The sequence below is a fragment of the Lygodium microphyllum genome, chromosome 17, assembly GCF_053477565.2.
Source record: "Lygodium microphyllum isolate KBCC chromosome 17, Lygodium_microphyllum_v1.1.10, whole genome shotgun sequence".
NCBI lineage: Eukaryota > Viridiplantae > Streptophyta > Polypodiopsida > Schizaeales > Lygodiaceae > Lygodium > Lygodium microphyllum.
The window spans coordinates 116,282,562-116,306,330 of NC_141151.1; the positions used below are offsets into that span (position 1 = coordinate 116,282,562).

General features: G+C 41.1%; 1 protein-coding gene across 3 annotated transcripts in view; it reads right to left on the reverse strand.

Annotated features, from left to right (window-relative positions):
- The window catches only part of LOC148022277 (phosphatidylinositol 4-phosphate 5-kinase 9-like), a 64,269-nt gene that overhangs the window by 2,085 nt on the left and 38,415 nt on the right, over positions 1–23,769 (reverse strand). For 2 of the 3 annotated variants that reach the window (XM_087697898.1, XM_087697896.1), the window contains 3 exons: positions 18,965–19,075; positions 18,652–18,839; positions 3,448–3,566 (listed from right to left, as the gene is read on the reverse strand). In XM_087697898.1, coding sequence (XP_087554024.1) covers positions 3,448–3,566; positions 18,652–18,839; positions 18,965–19,075 — 418 coding nt within the window. The remainder of the gene's footprint in view (positions 1–3,447; positions 3,567–18,651; positions 18,840–18,964; positions 19,076–23,769) is intronic. The other variant, XM_087697897.1, reaches the window with a different exon arrangement.

Below are 23,769 nucleotides of genomic sequence, written 5' to 3' on the forward strand. Positions count from 1 at the left end.
GAAAGGTGTGAGAGAGAGCTTTCCCCTTCATTTTCAAGTCTTGCTCTCTCTCTCTCTCTATTCACTCACAAGTGGTGGATTTAAGTCCTGGATTTGATCAAAGCTTCCATAGCTGCACATCTTGGACCGAGCAAGTGCTAAAGCTTCTTCCTTCATGGTTAGACTATGATGCATAGGAAACAAGTAATGTTAACCCATCTCACATTCTCTTGCCTTCTTCACCTTGGATTAAGCGAGGGTCAGAGCTTCTTCCTTCATGGTCAGCAGACGCGAGTAGGAAAGAGGTAACTGTTAACCCAGCTCACATTCTCTTGCCTTCTTGTGTGCTTTCTTGTTTCCATAGAATCAGACGAGGTAGCATAGTAACATGGGATGGCCATCTTCTAGCTTCCCAGCCTGTCCCCATACCATCCCAATCTTGTCCCCTTGTTAGAGCCCCCTCCTCTCTTGGTGATGAGGGAAGGCAATTTAGGTCCCCGTTCCCATCCCCATCCCCAAAACCTGTCCCATGTTACTATGGCAGTAGGCATGCATAGAAAGTAGGAGAGGGAAGTAGAGAGAATCTATGTGTGAGGAAGATAGCAAGCCATGCACATTTCAATCTCTTGAAAAAATAAGAGTGCACCCATCAATGTCCCGTTAATAAGCCTCATTGCCCTCAATAATTATAAAGAAGCAAACACATTGTATTCACTACTACCCTAGATTCATTGATTAATGCATGTTACCCTTGCTCATCCACCAGTGGCTCTTTTCTATCTCTGAAAGAAAACTCAAAATAGCATTATCTCACTCTCACTCAAATTATCAAGGCAAAGACACACAACTCAAGTGGAGGGGAACAATCAATAATGATGTGACTTGCGAGGATAAAAGAGTGTACAATATTGTCACATATATAAATGAACGATCTCTGATTCCCCCTGCCATGTATTCTTGTATGGTGACCAATAATAGGCATCTCAACAAAACCAATCTAGCACAAACCCATGAGAATAGCCTTACAAACAATCAAATTAATGGGCTCCATCCTCATTGACTCGTCATATAGTCACTACACATTCACCAAATGTGTGCAAAAAATCTTCCATCTCTAAGGAAGAAAATTCCTCTGCTCTAGCACAAAGGGCTCATCCTCAAGAGCCTCTATATTTGGTGCCATGTGCAACTTGTCAGAGCTTGGTTGCTACATGTAATGTGACTGCCACAAATTTGAACACATCCAAACTGTCCTCATGCTAAAGATGTAGCTTCTCAATTGTTGCAACACTTGGCTAGGCTCAACTCTATCACAGTAATATGAATCCCTCTCACTACAACTTTTTAGAGTAGCTCCAAACATCTTAAGCAACTTCTGTTTTGCTGCATGGAATGACTACTTTCCAATTAAAAAATCTGGATCTACGCCAACTAATGAACAGCCACCCTTAAATGGTGCCAAGAAGAGTAACTCACTCTAGGCACCCTCAAAAAAAATCTGGATCTATGCCAACTAATGAACAGCCACCCTCAAATGGTGCCAAGAAGCGTAACTCACTCTGGGCACTTAAATCACCATAGTCATAAGTCACATAAGTCATGGGTTTGCTAAGTCACATAGATCTATTGCCACTCTAGTCTTCTTGGTCAAACTAACTTTTGAAACCTCTTACTTCTTCCTTGCCTTGATAAGGCTTGATTTTACTTGTTTTACTTGCTAAACATGACTTGCAAAGTCTAAAAGAGAAATCAGTCTATAGGATTTATAGCTTGCAAACTTGTGTTAGAATGCCATTCACGTAGCACATGCAACAACCGCTCACAAGAAGTGGCTAATTTATCAAATGGATGTCAAATCAGTCTTGTTGAATGGTGACATCAAGGAGGAGGTATATGTGGCTTAGCCACCACCATTTAAGGCCCCCTATTCTAACAACAAAGTTTGTAAACTAAAAGGACATTGTATGGGCTCAAATAAGCCCCTAGAGCATGGTACCAACACAAAGATAAATTCTCTCCAAGTTCAAATTTCAAAAAATATGCCTCAAATGCTAATTTGTATATGTACAATGATAGTGAAAAGTTTTTAGTAATTGTCCTATATGTGGACAACCTTCTTATTATAAGTGATTATGAAGATATGATCCATCAGACTTAGAGGGCTTTGAAGTACTGAGTTTGAAATGAGACATGCTAAATACACTATTGTTTAGGGATTGAAGTCTAGCAAGAGCCAGAACATCTCTCCAACAGATGTTTGTAGGGGAGATCTTGAAAGAATTTGGTATGTTCTATTGCAAGGAGATAGCTACACCTATGGAGATCAATGTAAAGCTATCCATTCAAGATACATCACCACTAGTAGACACCAGGAGGTATAAAGTTGGTCAGTAATCTCATTTAGTTGTGCAGCCCCAGACCAAATATCAATTTTGTTGTTTGTCTTGCGAGTAGATTTTCCAACAAGGCTCATTAGAATTACTCAAAAGCTGGGACATGGGTGCTCAGATTCCTGAAGGCAACTCTCGACTACTATGTTGCCTACAATTTTGGAGCTTCTTTGGCAAGAACACTAACTCAAATTGGACAAGAAAATGATTCCAAAAATCTAGCTGTTATTTCTCTTTAGGTTCAAGAATTTTCTCTTGGATTCGCAAGAAGCAATCGACAATGCACCAGCAGCAGGAACGCTGCTGGTCAAAACATGTGACAGCCGCTGTGGAAATTGTACAAGGGAGCAGTTGAGAAACTTGAAAGAACAATGTGAAACCAGCACTATCGGCACCGATTGACATTATCTACAGTTCAAGTCACCATTTCCACATAACCACCTGAGCGAAAAAGTAAAACCACCACTATGCAGCATTTTATCTGTGCTCAGTGTACAGTAACAAGTCAGCAAGAAAAACTGAAAGTTTTCCTCCTCATGTTCAGAGCCTGAAGCCTGCCCCTAGGAACATGACCACCATAATAACAAGTGTTCTCATGCACTGCAATAACTTTTCATATTCCATTTCTATGTTTCTGAGTATAGCAGTGCTAATCAACTAGTAGAGTGAGCTTTGCAGAAAGCCAAAAAAAAACTTGCATAGGAGTTGAAAGAATGCTCCAAATCAGAGGTAAAATAAATTTGTACATATGTAATCAATGGCATGTTAACTGCATGAATGTTAGCTGTAGAAGAGTCCTAAGAATGCTAAAGATAGCACAGGTGTGAAAAAGAAATGCTGAGCTTGCAAATCTGTAAAGCGACACCAAAAACTCTGCAGCATACATATGATAACTACTGCTAGCTTAGATGCATTGAGTTCCTACAATCATGTGACTAACATCATATGTAATAACATCAATGCAATATTCACTGTGTCTAGAAGATCTTGCTTTTCACTATTTTGTGTATATACAAGAATCAAACAAACTGCTATAGTTCAGTTATTTGAAGAAAGTTTCTTTTTTGAAATCACTTACCTGTCTTGGCAGATGAGAAAACTGCTGGAAAGTGAGGAGCTCTAAAGTGAAGGCCCAGCAAGAGGCTATAGTCCATAATGCGCTCAGACTCTAAAAACTTGCAATCAAACTCAATCTGCCTGCATTTCATTATAAGAGCTCTCTTCTTCTTCTTTTTTCGTAAAAAGATCTCTCTCTCTCTCTCTCTCTCTCTCTCTCTCTCTCTCTCTCTCTCTCTCTCCATAATAGGAGATTATATTAACCATGAAAAAGGTACAAGATTACAAGGTGCAGGATGGCTCTAGGCCATCAAGCATGATCAGACACAACCGACTCAACAGATCCTCTCTGAGACATCACAATCAAAGTACAAAGGAAGTAGACTGACTAGAAGGGGGCATAAGAAACTGCAGCGTGCCAAGAAAGCAAATCCTGTCTACGGAGAATATCTGCCAACTCAATCAAGTCAAGCTGCCAATGAAGAAGTCCTTTCAAGTGGACTACATGACTCTACATTCCTAACAAAGCATCAAAGATGAACACATTCCACATGGCCCATATATACCAACAGCCCCAAAAGCATAAGAAATGAAAGAGCATTTTCATATCAGCCTACACAAGATCCACAAACTTGGGATATCCAAAGACCCAATCTTTTGGAAACATCGACAGCCCAACCACTTGGAACCAAATGGCTGATAGTAGTGACCAAACCTTCCGCACCACCAAGCAAGGAAGGAACCCATGGCGGGAGAATTCCAAAAATGTCTAAGAAAGCAACAACCATTGGAAGTCCTCCACTTGGAGAATGCAAAGGCAAGAGAAAGAGCACCAATCAACATTCACCAAATGAAGACCTTGGATTGGAAAGGCATTTTGTTAAGCTAGCCTATCATTATCACAGATTTCCCCCACGCTTGACAATTCTGGAGAACCCAAGTGGTGTTGCCCTTATAGGCAAGCCAGCCCTCATCGCATATAAGCAAATGGGATATCCGATTGGTTGCAGCATGGCCCAAATGCAGCCGACTATTAATCATCCAAACTTGCCAAGGGCCCTCTTGGCCCAAAGAGGGGACAAGCTGCATGGCCCATAAATAGGTTGAGATGGCATCCCACAAATTACAATAGCCTCGAGGAACACGAAAGTAGCGTCAAACTAATCTAAAAGACATGACAGCCCCACTAGCAAGTAGAAGAGCATCAGCAACAATGACCAATCCCAGGGGCGCCATCCTATTCAACATCAGCCTTTATTCATGTTTGCCATGCCAGTCAGAAGCTTCGAAACAACCAGAGCTTCCACTCTCAAGGAGTTTATCGTCTCCTGATCTGAAGGTGGGTGCTAAAAAGATTTAAGGACCAATTTTCAAGATTGAACCAAATGATTCAAAAGCATGGAAGACTTAAAATGGAAAGGTTGTTCAACATTAACCATGTGCGGCAGAAATACTAGTATTCCCATGCTTGATACCTTAAGTCTCAAGGAAAAACCTGGCAATCAAAGACCAAGCTATCTATCCTCGCACAAAGCTTGGAACATAGACCAATGGAGAGTAATCATATGTGTCTTCAAGTCGAGAACAACCCAACCACCCATTCTTTTGGGAGTGCAAACATGGTGCCAAGAGATTCAAGATATACCCATCTGTGAAGAATCTTTTTTCCAAAGCAAAAACCACATGGCTCAAGTACTTTCCTGTAAATGAGGCTTCGGGCAAGAAAGCAAGAGAAGGTGATATGAAACCATCGGTATTATGATTATCTACACTATTTTCAATCTTATGTGGAAAGGCCAAGCTTGTGATTTCCAATACACGAACTTATTCATAATGCTCGAGAGATCAAATCCATTAGCACTTTAGGCAAAACATGCACCCCCAAAGGATAAGCCTAGGTGCCTAAAAACAAAGCCTTGAAGCACAACCTTGCCTCGGCAACCCAAGGCCCGATGATCATTCTCAATGCAACTGATAAGGGTGGACTTAGATGCATTGATATGGAGTCCCAAGGCAAGGGCAAATAAGTCCCATGTGGCCATTGCTCTTTGTATATTATTCAGATCAGCCTTGAGAAACATGAACGTGTCATCCACCAAAGCTTGCCCCACCAATTGTTCCTATGAAGGGGGAGAGAGTCCAACCACCTCACCATTAGCCACTAGGCAAGACAACTTCATCAAAATGGGATGAATGGCCAAGGCAAAAAACAAAGGACTCGATGAGCAACCCTACCTAACAGATCGGTGGAGGGGAAAGGGTGTCATGATGCCACAATTGAGCAAAACTCTTGAAGAGGAATCCATGCTGATAGTATTATTAAGTCCAAATATTCTTGAATTAAATCCCATGCCTTTCATCACCTAACCCAAGAAGGACCATTCCAAATGGTCAAAGGCTTTTTCTAGGTCCAACTAAACCATCACCATTTGAATGTTCAAGATGTTGTCACAACTCTATAGAAACAGAATTTGTATCCTTTTTCACTAATTTGTCTATATAATGATTTATTAAAATTGTTTCCTTTACACTAATTAGATATAAAGAAAAGTGCATTGGAGCTGGCCACTGATGAGTGGTCACAGGTTATGGTGGACCCACACAGTGGGTTAGAGAAAAGATAGTTCACACTTCCACCTATATGGCCCGATTGGGCACCTGTGACCAGAACTCACGCATATTAGGGTTAGACTTGCACACAGAAAGGATTGATGCCTTGAAGTGTGGGCTAGATCCGCCAGAACAGACAGTTACAATCAACAAGATTGCATTATCATGAAATGCTTATACAATGTGCATGTGTGGGCTGAAAGCTTGAAATGCACATTTCTTTGCATAGGAAAGTCACATGAAGATTTTGATACTGTTTTTGCGATGTACATGGAAAAAGCTTTCATATGACACCCATATTGGGGGGTCCCTAAATTTAGGAGCCTCGAATTAGCCTAAAAATGCTAGTCCTAAAAAATAGGGATGTCATTCTAAAAATAGCAAATTCTGTACTCTGACTGTGCTTTGGTTGTTTCTATTCTTGATAGTATTCAGTCCAAAAAGAAAGGCCATAGAGAAAAAAGACACTTGTCACACAAGTTTCCAAGTGTCCCACCACTTGTCACATCTCATGACATGTGGTTGAACACTTATCTTGTGCTACTCTACTTTCCCCTTTTGTACTAGCTCTTCCCTCTCCTATAAATAAGAGCTCGTTTTTCTTCATCCAACATCATTTTTCTTTCCTGTAAACTCATGTACAGCACCCACAGATAGCCAGAAACTGGCCCTATCCATCCCCATCATCATCCCCCACTTCTCCATTATCAAATTCCTCCATATTCCCTCTTCTATCACTGCTGTTTTACAGGACAGCAAGTCTGTAAATTCATTACAAGACCTCCTTCTCGAGCTCTTTCTTTCATTTTAGCAACAAGAAGCAAGCCCTATCCATGTACTGCTGATCAACGATGAAGAAAGGCTGATTTCCCCTCTTTCTTCTCTCATACTGTAAAGAAATCAGTTCTTATCATTGCATAATAGATATTGCATGTGTTTGTACATCTTTGCATGATCTTGTGGGAGTGAGAATTACTTCTCCTCACTCTCAGGTTGATTGTAACTGAGCTCTTCCCTAAGGGACTTGGATTGAGCAAAAATACATTTCTTCGGGGAGGGGGGGGGGAGGGGGGGTTGCCCATCTTCAACCCTCAATCTTGTCTCCATTACTTTTACATTTTCATGGCTGTAATTTTGTGAGTAATTTTCATTTTCAGCTTTAAGTGTTTATTCTCTCTTATATTAAATCTCGAAAACAAGCGAATATCATAATTGTTAAGCATACTACGTTGTTCGGGGCATTTACAGTGGTATCAGAGCTTTGGCTCGGTCCTCACCCCAACACTGGTAGTGTTTACAATTATAAGTTTGTTTGTTTTCAGTCCTTGCATTGAGTGCTTGAGCATATCTTTCTTAGAGTCTCAATGGATCAGTTGAGTGCTATCCTGCAAGCCATTCAAAGTCTTAGAGAGGAGAATCAGCAAATTCGTGAGCAACTTCTCAAACTAGAAAAAGTTGAAAATCCCAAAGAATTCAAGGAAAGAAGCCCATCTGCTTCAAGGAGACAAAGCCATACCAATGAAAGGAGCCGATCAAGAAGTCCAACTACTTCTAAGAGGCAATCCCATTCTACTTCAAGACAAAGAAAGAGATCGCGTCAAAGCTCATCCTCTTCTTCAAAGTCATCTGGCGCCTACTCTGATGGACCCTCTTCTAGTGACGAAGAATCACACCCTTCTCGTGGAAGACCTCATCATCATCAAAGGCGTCGACATTCTTCACCCTCGTCACCATCTTCATCCCCATCAAGCACTTCATCATCTTCAACCTCAAGATCCGGGCATGGACGAAGGCATAAGAACAAGAAGAAGACTAAGTCACTATCTCAACTTGAAAAGAATATCAAGTTCAGTATATATGATGGTTCCCGAAATCCTGATCTTCTTCTGAAATTTATTCGTCAATTTCAAATTTTGTATGGTCGTGACAAGTATAAAGAAAAAGAAAAGATTAAGTTTGCAGCTTTACATTTGACCAACTTAGCCCATACTTGGTGGACGGGATTGGAATATGATCATGCTGCCCCAAAATCATGGCGGTCCTTTGTTCGCATGATACAAAGCCAATTTCTTCCTGTTCATTTCAAAAGAGATGTAAAAATGGATTGGGATTAGCTTTGGCAAAGGAAAAATGAGTCACTTGGTGACTATACCAAGAGATTTTGGGAGCTACTTTTGAAGGTCCAATATTTCAAGAAGATCAACAGTTTGGAAAAGCTTAGGAAGTTTCAAGGAGGTTTGCATTTTAAACTTCGTATTGCTCTTAATCATTATCATTGTTCTAATCTCAGGGAACTCATTGACAATGCTAAGACATGGGAAATGGAGCACAATGGCAACAAATCATTCCAAAAGAATAATAAGAAGAGAGTAGCTGATGATGAGGAGTATTCAGCCCCAAATGAAGGACAAAAACAACGGCAAAAGCAGCCACCAAATCAAAAGAAGATGAAGCCCTATGCACCTCCTAATGCTCCTCAATTTCGCTCCAATCTATACCCACAAGCAAAGCAACTTTCCGAAGAAGAAAAGCAGTCCTTCATAAAAGAAGGAAAGTGCTTTAAATGTGGACAAACACGCCACATAGCGAGGCAATGTCCAAACAAAGGACAAAGCAAGGTTTCTGACAACAAGCCTAAGTCGCCAGTGAAAATCAATGCTATCAGTGATGTAGTTACAAACACAACTCACACTCCAGAGATGCGCAAATTATTAAAAGCTTTGGGACAGTTGCAAGGTAAGCAAGCGCTATTCTTGATAGATCTTGGGGCGAATGAAAATATCATTTCCTTGCAATTAGCTAAAGGACTTGGATTAAAGAATGAAGAGATGCACACTCCGGCAGAAGTTCGCCAAGCTTTAAATGCTCAAGTTTCAAATTCAAGGCTATAGTGACGAAGATACCTTCTGTATCGGAGACCTTGATGGTTGCGATGTGATTCTTGGCATGCCCTAGAATCATAGAGTAGATTCAACCATCTTCTCTCAAAAAAAGAAGGTAGAACTCACCAACAAAGGCAAGAAGTACAAGATCCAAGCTGGAGTTTCTGGAGACACCATACCTATGGTAAGCCATATGCAAGTCTCTAGAGCAATTAAGGATTGTGTTCAATGTTGTTTGCTTTATACCACTGATGTAAAAGATAATATGAATGCTGAAAACCAAGAGCGACTTCAGCTCTTGGAAAAGTATAAAGATTGTTTTTCGCAAGATCTTCCTTATCAACTTCCCCCAGAAAGGCCAGAAGAACATCATATTGATATTATTCCGGGCAATTCTCCTCCTAATATAGCACTATACTGTGTGAGCCGTCCTCAACAAGAAGAAATCAGAAAGCAAGTCGAAGACCTACTCAACCATGGGCTAATTAGGTCAAGTAGCTCACCATTTTGTTCACCGATTCTTCCTGTTCAAAAGAAAGATGGCACATTCAGGATGTGCATTGATTATCGAGCCCTCAACAAAATCACTGTGAAAAATCGGTTTCCTATTCCTAGAATTGACGACATTTTGGATCGTCTAGGAGGCTCAAAGGTTTTCAGCCGCATTGATCTAAAGAGTGGTTATCATCAAATTAGGGTAATACCACAAGATGTACACAAAACTGCTTTCCGCACTTCATATGGTCTTTATGAATTCTTAGTGGTTCCTTTCGGATTAACCAATGCACCAGCCACCTTTAATCGAATGATGAAGCGCACTTTTAGAGAGCATCGACAATATGTCGATACTTTCTTTGATGATATTCTTGTCTTAAGCAAGAATGAAGAGGAGCATCATCAGCACTTGGAGATTGTTCTACAATTACTTCAACAAAATCAACTCTTGGTAAATGGTAAAAAGAGTGAATTTTTCATGCATAAAATAAATTACCTTGGGTATGTCATCTCTTCTGAAGGGATCCAGATAGATCCTGAAAAGATCAGGATAATCCAAGAATGGCCTTATCTTCATGATGTACATGAGATGCGATCGTTTCTTGGCTTATGCTCTTATTACTGCCGCTTCATCAAGCATTTTGCACATATGGCTTCTCCACTTCATGACCTTACAAAGAAGAAGGCCTCTTTCCAATGAAAGGAAAAAGAGAAGGCAGCCTTCACAAGGCTGAAAACAGCTCTTACTTCTGGACCTGTTCTTATCATTCTAGATTTGGTAAAACCATTTGTGGTAGAAGCAGATGCTTGCGGTGATTGTATTGGTGCAGTACTAAATCAAGAAGGCCATGCCGTAGCCTTTGAAAGCTGCCGTCTAAATGATGTGGAGAAAAGGTATGACATATATGAAAAGGAGCTCTTAGCAGTGGTTCATGCTTTGAAGATATGAAAACATTATCTTTTAGGCAATGAATTCCTTATTAAAACTGATCATCAGAGCTTGAAGTATTTCAAGACTCAAAAGCATTTGCAGGAGAAACATGCAAGATGGGAAAATTTCTTGTCTATGTTTCATTTTCAAATTATGTACACTCCAAGGAAACAAAATGTAGTTGCTGATGCACTTTCTAGAGTGCCTCGCATTGCAACTATTACAGTGGCTCATCATGAAGATTTTCAAATGATGAAGAATACTTATGATGAAGATACTGATTTTGCAACAATTTGGTCAAATTTACAGCAAGGAGGTTCTCATCCAGAGTATTCTATCAAAGACGGTTACCTTCTCATGAACAATCGCCTTTGTGTCACTCTTCCTGTTCGACAAAAGGTGCTTAAAGAAAGTCATGAACCCCCTTATGCAGGGCATAGAGGAAGGGCAGCCACTCTAAGTGCAATTGAGCGCTACTTTTATTGGCCAACATTACGAAGAGATACACATAACTTCATTGAGGCTTGTCTAGTATGCCAAAAATCCAAGTATAATAGGCAGAAGACTCCAGGATTGTTGCAGCCTCTTCCAATGCCCAAAGATCCATGGGAATCCATCACAATGGATTTCATCTCAAGTATTCCAAGAATACCTCAAGGTCATGATATGATTTGGATCATAATTAATCGATTCAGCAAGCAATCACATTTTATTCCATGTCATAAAACATAGCCGCACAAGCTGTAAGACTTTTCATTCAACATATCTTCAGATTACATGGTATGCCTTCTGAGATCATTTCAGATAGAGACTCCAAATTCACAAGTAACTTTTGGCGTGCTTTATTTGAGAATTTGGGAACCGCTTTAAAGTTCTCCTTAGCTTTTCATCCTCAAACTAACGGCCAAACAGAGGTGATGAATCTCACTCTTTTGGATATGTTGAAAGCTTATGTTAGTGAACATAAGTCACAATGGGAGAAATATCTCCCATTATTGGAGTTTGCTTACAACAATACAGTGCACTCATCCACAGGAAAAGCTCCAAATGAAAAAGGATACAAATTCTGTTTCTATAGAGTTGTGACAGATGTTGTGCAGAATATTTCTCCCTTTGATGAATCCATACTGCCTGGGGTGAATAATATCCGGAAGATATTCATGCAAGCTATTAGCCAAGAGTTCGATAAAAATTTTGAATACAAAGCCCATTAAAGAAATTGGTCGTCAATGCTTCAAGGCTGAAAGAGACGGCACTTTAGAGATCAGTTTAATGAGATTCTCCTTCCAACAAGGCGGCGTGTGTCTTGTCATCCAACCCATCCCGGGCTCTTGTCTTTAGGTAAATGCAACAAAATATCCAACACCTTATCTTGTGTAATATCCATATCCAAACTATTAGCAACATCTAGTGGGACTTGATCTTTAACCAAGTCACAAAACAATGACCGGGTTGCACTGCCTAAATAAGAAATAGAGGATTGTGTCCAAGCAAGTCTATGAAATAGGTCTTGCACATTTGCACAATTGCTCGAGGATACGTGACTATTTCACCTTCGGAGTTTCTCAAGCAAACCACATTATCCCTAGCAAAGGAAGCTTGCAAATCCTGATAAAATTTATGCGACTGACGATTATTGTCCTGCAATCCCTCTGATAGGGCAGCAAGTTTGGCCTGCTAGCATGATCTCTTTTGAAAAGTATCAACAAGTTGTGCCAATCTTCTAGATATAGAAAGCAAAAGGGGATCTTGTGGTGAATCCATCAAAACACACTGTGTCAAAACTAAAGAGTTTGCTTGACAACTTGAAACCTTTGCTTACATAGGGTCGCATGGTGTATTCGGTATTGTCTGGCAATCGTCCACACATTGCATATCAACTGATGAAGGGAAGCTACCCCTTGAGATGGAAGATCCAATGAAAATTGATGTAGCAATTGTTACATATAGCCATTAAATATCTCATGCCGGAGAAAGGAGTTGAAATGCAAAGGCAAGTTGCTTAAAAGGACTCCAAATGGATGGACTAGATGTGTATGTATCCCAAGTAGTACAGGAAAATGATCAAAGAGAACATAGCCCTACAAAACCATGGTTTCCAAAACCTTTGGCGAAAAGAAATCATTGTGCATAACATAGATCTAATCCAAGTGGCTCCAGGTTTCCAAGTGTTGCTCTGAATGGAAGGTGTAGCCATGGTCTAGGGGAGATAACCAAGACTACAGATCTTGTTTCAATACTTTTGAAGCAAAGGTATTCCAATCTTGGCATTCAGGGCCATCCATGAGCATAACTAGAAGTCGAATGAGATGGGTTAATACACATTGAAATTACCCATGATAAGTCCATGTCTTCCAAGGGAAAGACATGCTCTCAACTAGCATCATAACTCGCGATAACCAAAAACATCATTAGGAGTATATAGGCCCACCAGCGATAGCACTTCCCCATCATAAGTAATTTCCACAACTATGAATCTTCCTGATACATGTCTCTTAATCATTATTGGCTGGAATTTCTCTTGGACAATTAGTAGCACACCAGAATGGGTTCCCGTAGAAACACTGGCATAGAAGAGCTTGAAGCCATGATAGTATAGGGTTCTCCCTACTTCTTTATAACTCTTATGCTCTGTCACACACAAAACATCCCAAGCATTAGAGTGCAAGTTTTGCATTTCAGTTAGGACTAACATTGCAGGGCCTACCTGAGCTAAAGGTTTGTCTTTCGGTTTTCTCCTTGATGAGTATTGTCTCCATCAGCATGGAGACAAAGACAGTATCTTCTCTCCTAAGATCACGTCTTAGGCATCCTTCTTCTCTTGGCAACCATCTTTTTTTCCTTTCAGTTGAGGTGTTTTTTATCATTTGGCTATCATTTTCTACACTTCTAGTTTATTTTTTCATGATAGGTTGACTACTACCTTGGTGGTTATGTCTTCACATTATTGAGTGGCATAGGAGCCATCTCCTAAGGTTGAGTTTCACACATGCCTATGACACTTGGTCAGCACTGGAGCCATCTCCAACGATGGAGTATGGGCACATCTAAACTGACTCAATGGCTAACTTTTCCACACTCCAGCTTTGGGGAGGGTCAAGTCTTCCTTTTTCATCCATTCAATCTATTTGCATGGTGGATTGCTCTCTTGACGCTTCTCGACTAGCATGGAGTCCTCTCCCGAGGTTGAGATTCAGGCTTGCCTACACCACTTGATCAACATTGGAGCCCTCTCCCGAGATCATGGGCATATTCCATGTACCCCAAAAGTTGATTCTCCTTTGGCAATTCCGGCTAAGGAGTGTTAGGTCTACCTTCATCATTAGATTCATCATGGTTCTCGGCATCATACAAAGACCAACATCACGTCCCTCTTCCTCCTTTGGTATCAACATCCATGGTTGAGAGGGGGTTCCTACCCTTCATTGGTATTCTACAAGATTCGGCATTTGTCTTCAATATCAACTTCCCTTTCCTATCATACCTTCCTTTTGTATTGCATAATCATCATCATTAACTTTGTGAAAGGATGGTTGGGCAAGTGAAAAATTCCCCCTCGATGGACACTATCCAAGTGGAGCCTACTACATATACACTCTCATTATGTAGCATTACTCTATGCATCTCATTGTGAAAGCACGCCTAAGCAGATCTTGAGTTGTTTCCACGTGGTTCTTTCACCACCTTACCACCACACATACATATTTCTTCTCTCTTTTCCTTCGTCACTGACATCCACCGATGGTTGGAATAGCTTGTCTATTTTGTTATGTGGTGGATCTAGCCATCCCATTTTATTCTTCCCCTTGGGCACAATTAGTTAATAGGCTGCAAACCATATCATCCCCAAAAAAAAAAGAAAAAAAAATGTTCAATGTGGTTCCATCCGCCTTTATACATCTTGATAGGCCATTGAGCAACTAACGAGCACCTTTGTCGAGTATCTTAGCCTCTCTGGGGTGATCACTTAGGGTCCCTTGGTAAGATAACCATCACCTTTGTAGTCTTGGTAGGCTTCCAATCCCTTCTTGGTTTCAATTTTGGGCCTAAGAGGGGGTGTTGAGCTGAAAATGCATTACAAACTTATTAGCTCTTTAAAACATCCCCAAAACATGTAAATTGCCAAAAGTTTCATTAAACCATGCGCCACACTAGAGAGTTTCTATGCCCCATAAGCAAAACCCTAATTTGGGAGGATCCTTCTACATCTATAAATAGATAGGCTACCCACCAGTAAGTCTATCCTTGTCTTACGTGTTTCCTCCATCAACCCTCTTCCACTAGTTGTCCAACCCTCAACAATTGCTGCTATGTGATCTACAATTGTTACCCCTCCCACTACTGCCAATGGTCAATCATCATCATCAAGAGGTTACAATGCTATGTTTACCAGTTCCAACCCTAGAGACTACTGCATTCTAGTTTCCAACCTACTGCCCTTCCATTTCTAGCATCGGCCTAATTTGCACTTGCATCCACATTAGGTTTTTTTCGTGTTTTCAAGACTTTCCTTTGTCAGCCTCTGCTTTGACTAGTGGTTACTATACTCGAGATCCATCTCCGGTGGACGACACATATCGACACCTCCCTCAGCCCGCTCCCACAAGAGCCACTAATTGGCTCTGCCCTTGAGCATTCTCTTCTCTTATTCATTTACAGCATTGATTTATTCATTTCACAGTTCTCTTTCTTCTTTGTTTGTGTTTGTGTTTTTGCATTTCGCATTTTGCGTTTAGGGCTTGTGTTTATTGCATTACTATCTAAGTTATTGTGTTTCAGCCATGTTCGTACATTCTATGTTTTCTGTATGCAAACCCTAGCATATCTCCACACATTTTGTTTTATTCACATGTAAAATATATTACATTATTTGCAGTGACTCACATGGTAATCTTCCCGGGCAATCTCTTTGATAGTTTTCCACATACCCTCCCCCCCCCAAAATGCTTTTCCTCCTCCACCAACACCCATGGGTGGTTGGGATAGCTTGTTTGTTTTGTAATGTGTTGGATCTAACCATCCCTTCTCATTTCCCCTGAGGCAAAAATGCTTAATAGGGCACATGGCGCAATCCATTATTCAAAAGAAAAAAACAAAACAAAACACACACACACAAAAAAAACCAAACAAACAAAAAGTTCAAAGTGGTTCCATCCGCCTTTGTAGGTCCTAATAGGCCACTAAGCACCCTTTTTTTTATGCCTTAGCCTCTCTAGGGTAACCCTTCAGGCTTCCTTGGTAGGATAACCATTGCCTCTATAGTCTTCGTATAGTCTTCGTGGGGCACTAGGCAGCCAACAAGCATCCTTTGCCTAATTCCTTGGTTACTTTGGGATGGGACGCCTTGGAGTAAAGACTCAACTTAAGCTATCTTGAGAATCCCCTCTTGGTTCCAATTTTAGGTCTAAGAGGGGGTATTGAGCTTAAAAATGCATTATAAACTGATTAGCTCATTATTACAGCCCCAAATCTCAAGTTTCATTAACAATGCATGTTCCTAGAGAGCGTCTATGTCCCATAAGCCAAACCGTAATTTGGGAGGATCCATACTTCTATAAATAGATAGGCTGCCTACCACTTAGCCTGAATCCTATTTTCCAGATTGTTGGCACGTGTCTTTGCTGCCCACGCACAAACTATGGAGGACATCTCAGTTCAAGCTGTTGTCTACTACTGTCCATAGCTAGCGTTTCCTGTAAAGCCCCCCTCTCCTTGCTGGCATCTGTTTTCAGCCTGCTACCATCACCCTACACAGCCTGCTACCAGTATCAACACATGCATTTACTATGTCTAGCCCTGCCATGTCATCAGCAGCCTGCATTTAGCTCTTCCCTGCTGTCAGCTGGCTGCCATGTCATCTCAGCAAAATTTGCAGATTAAATAACTTCCTCATCAAAGCGCTTCATCTCCGAGCTATCATGGTCCATCCAACACTGATTTAGACTCATCTGGTCTATGTTTGCAGCTGCCAAATTTCTTTGGAGGCTGTCCACTGCAACTCAAGATCTATCACAATACGACACACTTTCCATCTCATACTCTTGGCCCACTCCTAGAGACATGGGAGTTCGAGGTTCAATATTCACCTTGCATTGAGCATTATTCATTCATTTACCTTTAGTGTTCATTTCTCCGAGCTACCCTAACCCTACTAAGTTCTTTTATCCATCTATGCTTTATCGTACAAGTGTACTAGTTATCTATAGACAAGTATTTCTTTACAAATGCCACATTGTATACTCATTAAAAATGCATGTGAGAGAAAATGGTACCTCCTCGGGTGTTTTTGAGAGGTTTTGCAGCTATACAATGAGCATTCCTTCTCAACTTCAAAAAGACATCTTAAATGAAGGCTATGTGCAAACAAGGGGAGAGAACGAGAGTTTGTAAAGTTGTAGCAATCCCAAGAGGAGACATTTCTCCTACCAATTTTGTATTTTCACCTCTTTTAAAGGCCCTCTCTTGTCAAAGCTCTTCTTTTACTATTAACATATGAAAAATAAAAAGTGATGTCATGGGAAAGTGTTGAGAAGTTACAGCCATGATCCCTTCTCATTTTTCTTATGCAAATCATCAATGTTGCTCTCAACTCATCACAACAAACCCTATCTTGCTAGCTTGGGTTTTGAGGCCTTACATGAGACCGATCATGTGTTCTACCTATGGCCTAAAAAGTGTTGCCTACCCACAAATTGATAAATGTTCATATGTTTGTGCCTTCTTTTTGTAGTGAGTTTTGAGATCTTAGCTATGGCCTAAATAAGTTTTGTGAGAGTGTGCAATGGAAGAGGAACATGAACACAAAGAGAGAAGGGAAGAGAATGACTACAATGAAAGAAGAGAATGGAAGTGATAAATCTGCACTGAACTCTAAATGAATGTTGAGTACAAAGGTGCACTGATCAGTCCCTGCTGGAAACCTGCAAAAGATAATGACCAGCCAAGTAGAGGAGCGGCTACAAATAACGAAACTCTCAAAAAACTAGGTGACTGCTGCTAGATGATACAATAAATGCTGGCCGACCTAGTTTAAATAATGCAGGAAATGAAGTTGCCATGAAATAATGCTGATCGCCTGATATTGGCTAGTGTGAATGCAGTCCAAACCACTGAACAAGAAAATAGCCAGCCAGTGTGGACACACCTAAAAGCAACTAAAAAAGAAAAGCATGATCTAAACAAAGCTGCCTCCTCCATCAAAACACAAGACAAACTGAGTGTTAGAGCTCCGAATGTCCTGTCTAACTCAGACTGAGGCGCAGAGGCAAGAGATGATTGTGCAAGACACATATGACTGCTAAAAAGTTTGCCTATCCACAAAAAGATAAATGTTTATGATTTTGAGCATACTTTGTGGTGCTAATATTCTTTGTATGCCTACTGCCATGTCAAAAAAGGTTTAGCCTTTAGGACAGATATATTTCTAAGAGTTGGATAGATCTCAAGGAAGGCCAAGTAGATGAGCCATGATCTCCTTTTTGCAACAAAACCACTGTTTGCTGGTTTGAACTCAATGGAATTGAAAAGGCAAAATGAAAATAGAATGCATTGACAAAAACACTGTTTGCTGGTTTGAACCCGATAGAATTGAAAAGGCAAAATGAAAATAGAATGCATTGGCAATCTTTGTACAACTCTTATTCTCTATTTCTAATTACTGAACCCTAGCCAATGTGGGTGGCATTTGCAAGATAGGACCCCTTTTTGTGGCCATTGCACTATCTAGAAGAATGGCCATGACCTAGTCATCATGCCACGCTATGCTATACATAAATGGCAAGTCTATTTGCTCCTCCTAGCCCAAGAATGTCACCTAGGAGGTCATAATTACCTCATACTCGGTGATTTCAAGTTTCTAGGATTTCCATCACTAGGTTGCCGAAGTACATCTAGGAGAGCAATGGAAAGGTCCTCTTGCTAAATAGGCCCTTGATTGAGATAGAGATGGAGTAGTGTTGAAGACCTTCTCAAACCTCCTACCCACTAGTATAACAAAATGATAAGCTTTGAAGGCTGAGTTTGGCACCTCCACTACTACACATGCTCAAGCCACCATCACACTTAGTGGTCTTAGTGGTAAGATTCCACACATGTCAAGGGATGTTACATTTGTCCCAAACGAAAATTGTTTCCATACACCTAACAGCATTTTCTTTTTACCACAACCTATTTCAATTTCATTGAGCCTTTACAGTATTCCAAAAACATTAAAATATACCCCTCCTATATCCCATGCTTTTTTTAATGCTTTACTAGCTAAAGTCAAATGATCAACAAAAATAGTATGACAATGAAAACAAGAACCAACCTTAACAATTCAATCCGCCATGATGGTTCAAGTCTAAATACAAAGTCCAAATCCAAGTCCTTCAATGTCGTGTGTTCATCCATCTCAGACTTATTTGCACAACGACCTTGAGATGATCCTTTTAAGTCAAATCTTCTGTGAATCTGCAACTCTGTACAGAACATGTTGCCCATAACTATGAAGTGAACCTGCAAGATACCTCACTACTTATAAACTTATAAAAACCTTAATGCGATGCATTGCCTTCCTCAAGAGCATCTAATGATCTATTTCATGAAAACTTTTGAAAGACAACACACATTGATGTATAAACCTTAAGGCCTCCAGCAGGCTTGATTCTATGCAAGCCAAAAAACTTTGTAATTAATGTGTTTTCATAAGTTTTCACATGCTCATAGTAATTTGGAAGCATTCCTAGAAGCACCTGGAAGATAACAATGTACAAAATTCACATAAGTTCTCTCTCTCTCTCTCTCTCTCTCTCTCTCTCTCTCTCTCTCTCTCTCTCTTCATAAAAGGTAATTGTATTAATTATGAAAAAAAGTACAAGTTTACTTGATTACAAGATACATGATGACACTAAGCCATCATGTGAAAAGACTCCAGTACTAAACTACAAAAGAGTTACAAAAGTCATGACAAAGCCGCAGAGGAAATTGCCATATGCCAGGGAAGTAAGTCCTCTCGAGGGAGTAGGCCCAAGTGCTGAATGAGATCTATCTGCCAATGCAAGAGACCTTTAAGCCTCACAATATGTGCCGGGACATTAGAGGCTGAATCAAAAAGAAAGGCATTCCGAGTGGTCCAATTGTGCCAGCATCCCCAGTATCTAAGAAAATGAAACATGATCTTCATATGCGGCTGTGCCGGTGCGGGGCATTTTGGTCGTACAAAAACCCAATCCAAAGGGCTTAGCGAGAAGCCAACCACCACGCGCCAAACTGCTGACAAGAGCGACCAGATATTCTTAGCAAGAGGGCACCAAATAAATCAATGACGGGCCGATTCAACAATAGTGGTGCAAAAGAAGCAGTGGCCGTTAGAGATTTGACGCTTGGAAAGGGCTGAAGCAAGCGGAAGGCCACCAATCATCACCCTCCAAAGAAAGGCCTTGCATTTGAAAGGTGTCTTGTTCAACCAGTCCTCCATCACAGTTGTCTTCCACCATAATTGAGATTTCCGCAATCCCCACACAATATTAGCTTTAGTAACCAACCATTGATGATCTTTAATGAAAAGATGATAGACCTGGTTAGCTGAGGCCTTTCCCAAAATCAACCGACCCGCAAGGTCCCAGTCCTGCCAAGGACAATCCAAAGCAAGGGCAGGAAAGAGTTGCCTATTCTGAAGCACCAACAAAAGCTGTTCCCATAAATCACGGTATTCCCGGGGGATTCTGAAAAGCCTCCTAGCTGTTCGAAAGGATATGAAGACATTGCGACTGGCAAGGGTGGCATCTCCAACTGAAGTCAAGCCCAAACGTGCCATCCGATTAAATTTTGGTCTAAGCTCATGTTTGCCTTCCCAAGAAAGTAGTCGCGAAACTGCCAACAATTCCAGTTGAAAAAAGTTAGCATGTAAGCGGTCCTCCGCTGGATGCCAACGCGCCTTCTGGAGAACCAATTTCCAGGAGCAAACCAAATGAACAAGCAGGGATGAGAAAGGAGTAGAAAACCGTGAGTCTGCATTAAGAACATGCCACCAAGAGCTCCGAATTTGTATATTACCATGCCGAAGCCCGTGATCCTCAAGAAAATAACGAGCTATAAGGACCCACGAGTGCTGATCCACGCACATGACACGAAAAATAGACCAACAAAGTGCTAGCATATGAGTTTCAGCATCCAAAATAGCCCCACCACCCATGCGTTTGGGGGTACATGTATGCGACCAAGAAATCCATGAAATGCCTGGCTACAAGAAATCCTTCTTCCATAACATGAAACTAATGTGCCGAGTGAGCGCATTCAAAGTAGTAGTAGTCCAAGGCAGCAATGGCAAGAAATATGTGAGCATCGGCAACATAATGGTCTATGCCACCTTGAGACGAACATGGAAGGGCCAAGCCTGCAACCTCCAATACAGAAACTTAGCTGCCAGTTTCTGTGAAATCCAGTCAAGAAGTTGTTTTGGCCGAACATCAATACCCAAAGGGTACCCAAGATGCCTGACAATGGAACCACGGGGAACAACCTGACCCTGCCAGCCCAACGACTGTAAATCGAACTCCGTGCAACTGAGAATGGCCGATTTAAAAGCATTGATATGAAGACCAGAAGCATGACCAAAGAGCGTTCAAACATCTAATGCTTTGCGAAGATTGTCCTTATCAACACGCAAAATCATAAAGCTGTCATCAGCCAAAGATTGAGAAATGAAGTGCTGTCCAAAAGGAAGGGACAATCCAACCAACTGAGTAGAAGCCGCCATGGAAGATAACATGGAAAGAACCGGATGAGTCGTAAGGGCAAAAAAGAGAGGACTCAAAGGGCAACCTTGTCTCACAGAGCGTGCAAGGATAAATGGCTCGATGACGCCACCATTTAGCATAACTCGCGAAGAAGCCGCAATACTAATGGTGTAGATTAAGCGGGGCATCCAAGTACCAAAGCCCATAGTAGACATAAGTTATGCAAGAAAAGACCAATCTAAATAATCAAAAGCCTTCTCCAGATCCAATTGAATCAAAAACACTTGCTGATTCGAGTGCCTTGCATAGTCGATAACCATTTGCACATTTAAGATATTGTGCAGAATGTTTCGGCCCTTAATGAAACCATATTGAAGCGGATGCAAAATGGCCGAAAGATGCTTGTGGAGCCGATTCGCCATCACTTTAGAAAAGATTTTATACATCGAACCCATCAAAGAAATTGGCCTCCAATGTTTCAACATTGACAGCGAAGGGACTTTAGGAAGCAGCTTAATAAGACCTTCTTTCCATGAGGAAGGCATGCACCCCGTTTCCCAAACCTGCTAAAACATAGTCGTCAATGGTTTCACCAGTTGGGTAGCAGAAGTCTCAAAGAATTCATTGGTGAGACCATCCCAACCGGGACTTTTATTCTTGGGCAGGTGTAACAGAACATCCATAACCTCTGCCTCACAAATATCTGTCTCCAACGTAGTTTGCATATCAAGTGGAACTTGATGGCAGACCAAATCATAGAAAACTGAACGTGCATGAGTAACGTGGTCAGAAGGCGAAGGAGAAGAACCAAGAAGGTCAACAAAATAATTCCTGCACATATTCACAATTGTTTGGGGATCAAAGATCATTCGACCTTCTGAATCCTGTAGACTGGTCATATTTTCTCGTGCAGGAGATGCATGTAGAGCTCAAAAGAACTTATGAGTCTGACAAGCACTGTCTTGCAAGTTGTCGTGCAAATTTTGCAATTTGACCTGCTGATAAGATTTCAACTGAAACTCTTTAATAAGATCAGCCAAACGCATCACCAATGACAGCAGGAATACATCATCTGGAGTGTCCCCAAGCAGAGAACAAACCAAGGCCAGTAAGGCCTCCGCTACATGGCGCCACCGCAGACAAAGAGAGGCATGATGGATCCCATACTGCCGAGCAACCCGCTGCACATTAGAGAGCAAGCGTTCAAAAGAAGCATTGCCCTTAGCGGCGAAGTCCAATAAAAATCTATCAATCAATTGCTGCATATAGCCCTGAAAGATTGCATGCTTCAAATAAGATGAGTTGAAGCGCAAAGGGATTCTATCCAAGAACTGCTTAAAAGGTGCAATGGGTTGTGCAAGTATCTCAAGCTGTAGAAGGAAATGGTCCGACAAGGAATATTACTATAACACTTGCATTTCCAGCATCTCAGGAAGAAAATCATCATTCTGCATGATGTACATGCGGTCCAACCGCGACCATGTAGTTGCATACTGCGCAGAATGAAAAGTAAACCCTGTAGAAGAGGGGTGTAGCCAAGACCAGAGATCTTGCTTAAGTACAGCAAGAGCAAAAGCATTCCACACACGACTTTTCGAAGCGTCCATCACCGAATGTTCTGATGTGGACTGCGAAGAATCAACACACATATTAAAATCCCCCATCAAAAAACCCCGTCTGCCAAGCGACAAGGAGGTCTGCAAAGTATTCCAAAGATCCCAGTGGAATAACGGGTCATTAGGAGCATAGAGGCCTAGCAACCATAAGATCTCTCCTTCAAATAAAACTTCAATCACCACAAAACGGTCATGTACATCATTTTTAATGAGAACAAGCTGATATTTCTCATGGACAATCATAAGCACACCAGAATAATGCATGGCATGTGTCCCTACGTAAAACAAGTGAAATCCATGGCAATCTACAGCTTTTCCTGCTTCACTGTGACTCTTGTGCTCAACAGCACACAAGGCATCCCACTGATTCTCATGCAATACAGTCCACATGGCATGTTGCTTATGGCGAGAACAAATGCCTCACACATTCCATGTGGCTATCTTCATGTGTGTTCAAAAGGAAATCAAGAACGAGACACAGCTTGCCTCGATTTAACCTTTTCTGCCAGAATTTCAAGAACTCCCTCATCCAAAAAGTCAGCTAAGACGGCAAAAGAGTTCTGACGGCCAGATTTAGAAGTAGAGGGAACATCGACTGTCTTGGGGGTGGAGCGGGGATAACGACGATCCCATGGGGTAATCACATTGCGTTTATTATCAAAAGCCAACTTAGCAAGTGGGCCCTTTGGACCGTCCAAATAATAGACTTTCCTAGTAGATTGATAACAAGGTGTAGAAGAAACCAAAGGATGAGCAGGATGCTCTGAAGACATCTCTTTGCAGTGCATATAAGTGCGCATAGAATCCTGTGAAGCATTAGGCCCAGACCAGCATCAAGTTACAGTGTTGGCAGGTTGGTGGTTACTTTTTTGGACACCACATATGAGAATATTGCTGATCCTAAAAAACCATACAACTTTCTCTTACAAGAAGTGCCCTTGCAAAATGATGTGCATTCTTGTGGATGGAGAGTGATTTCAAATGTTTGTAGGACAATAGATTCAAAGATTCTCAAGATAGATAGGATTAATGTAAGTATTTTTCACATTGTTTTTTAAAAAACATGTCTTTGAGTTTTCACAACAACTGTTG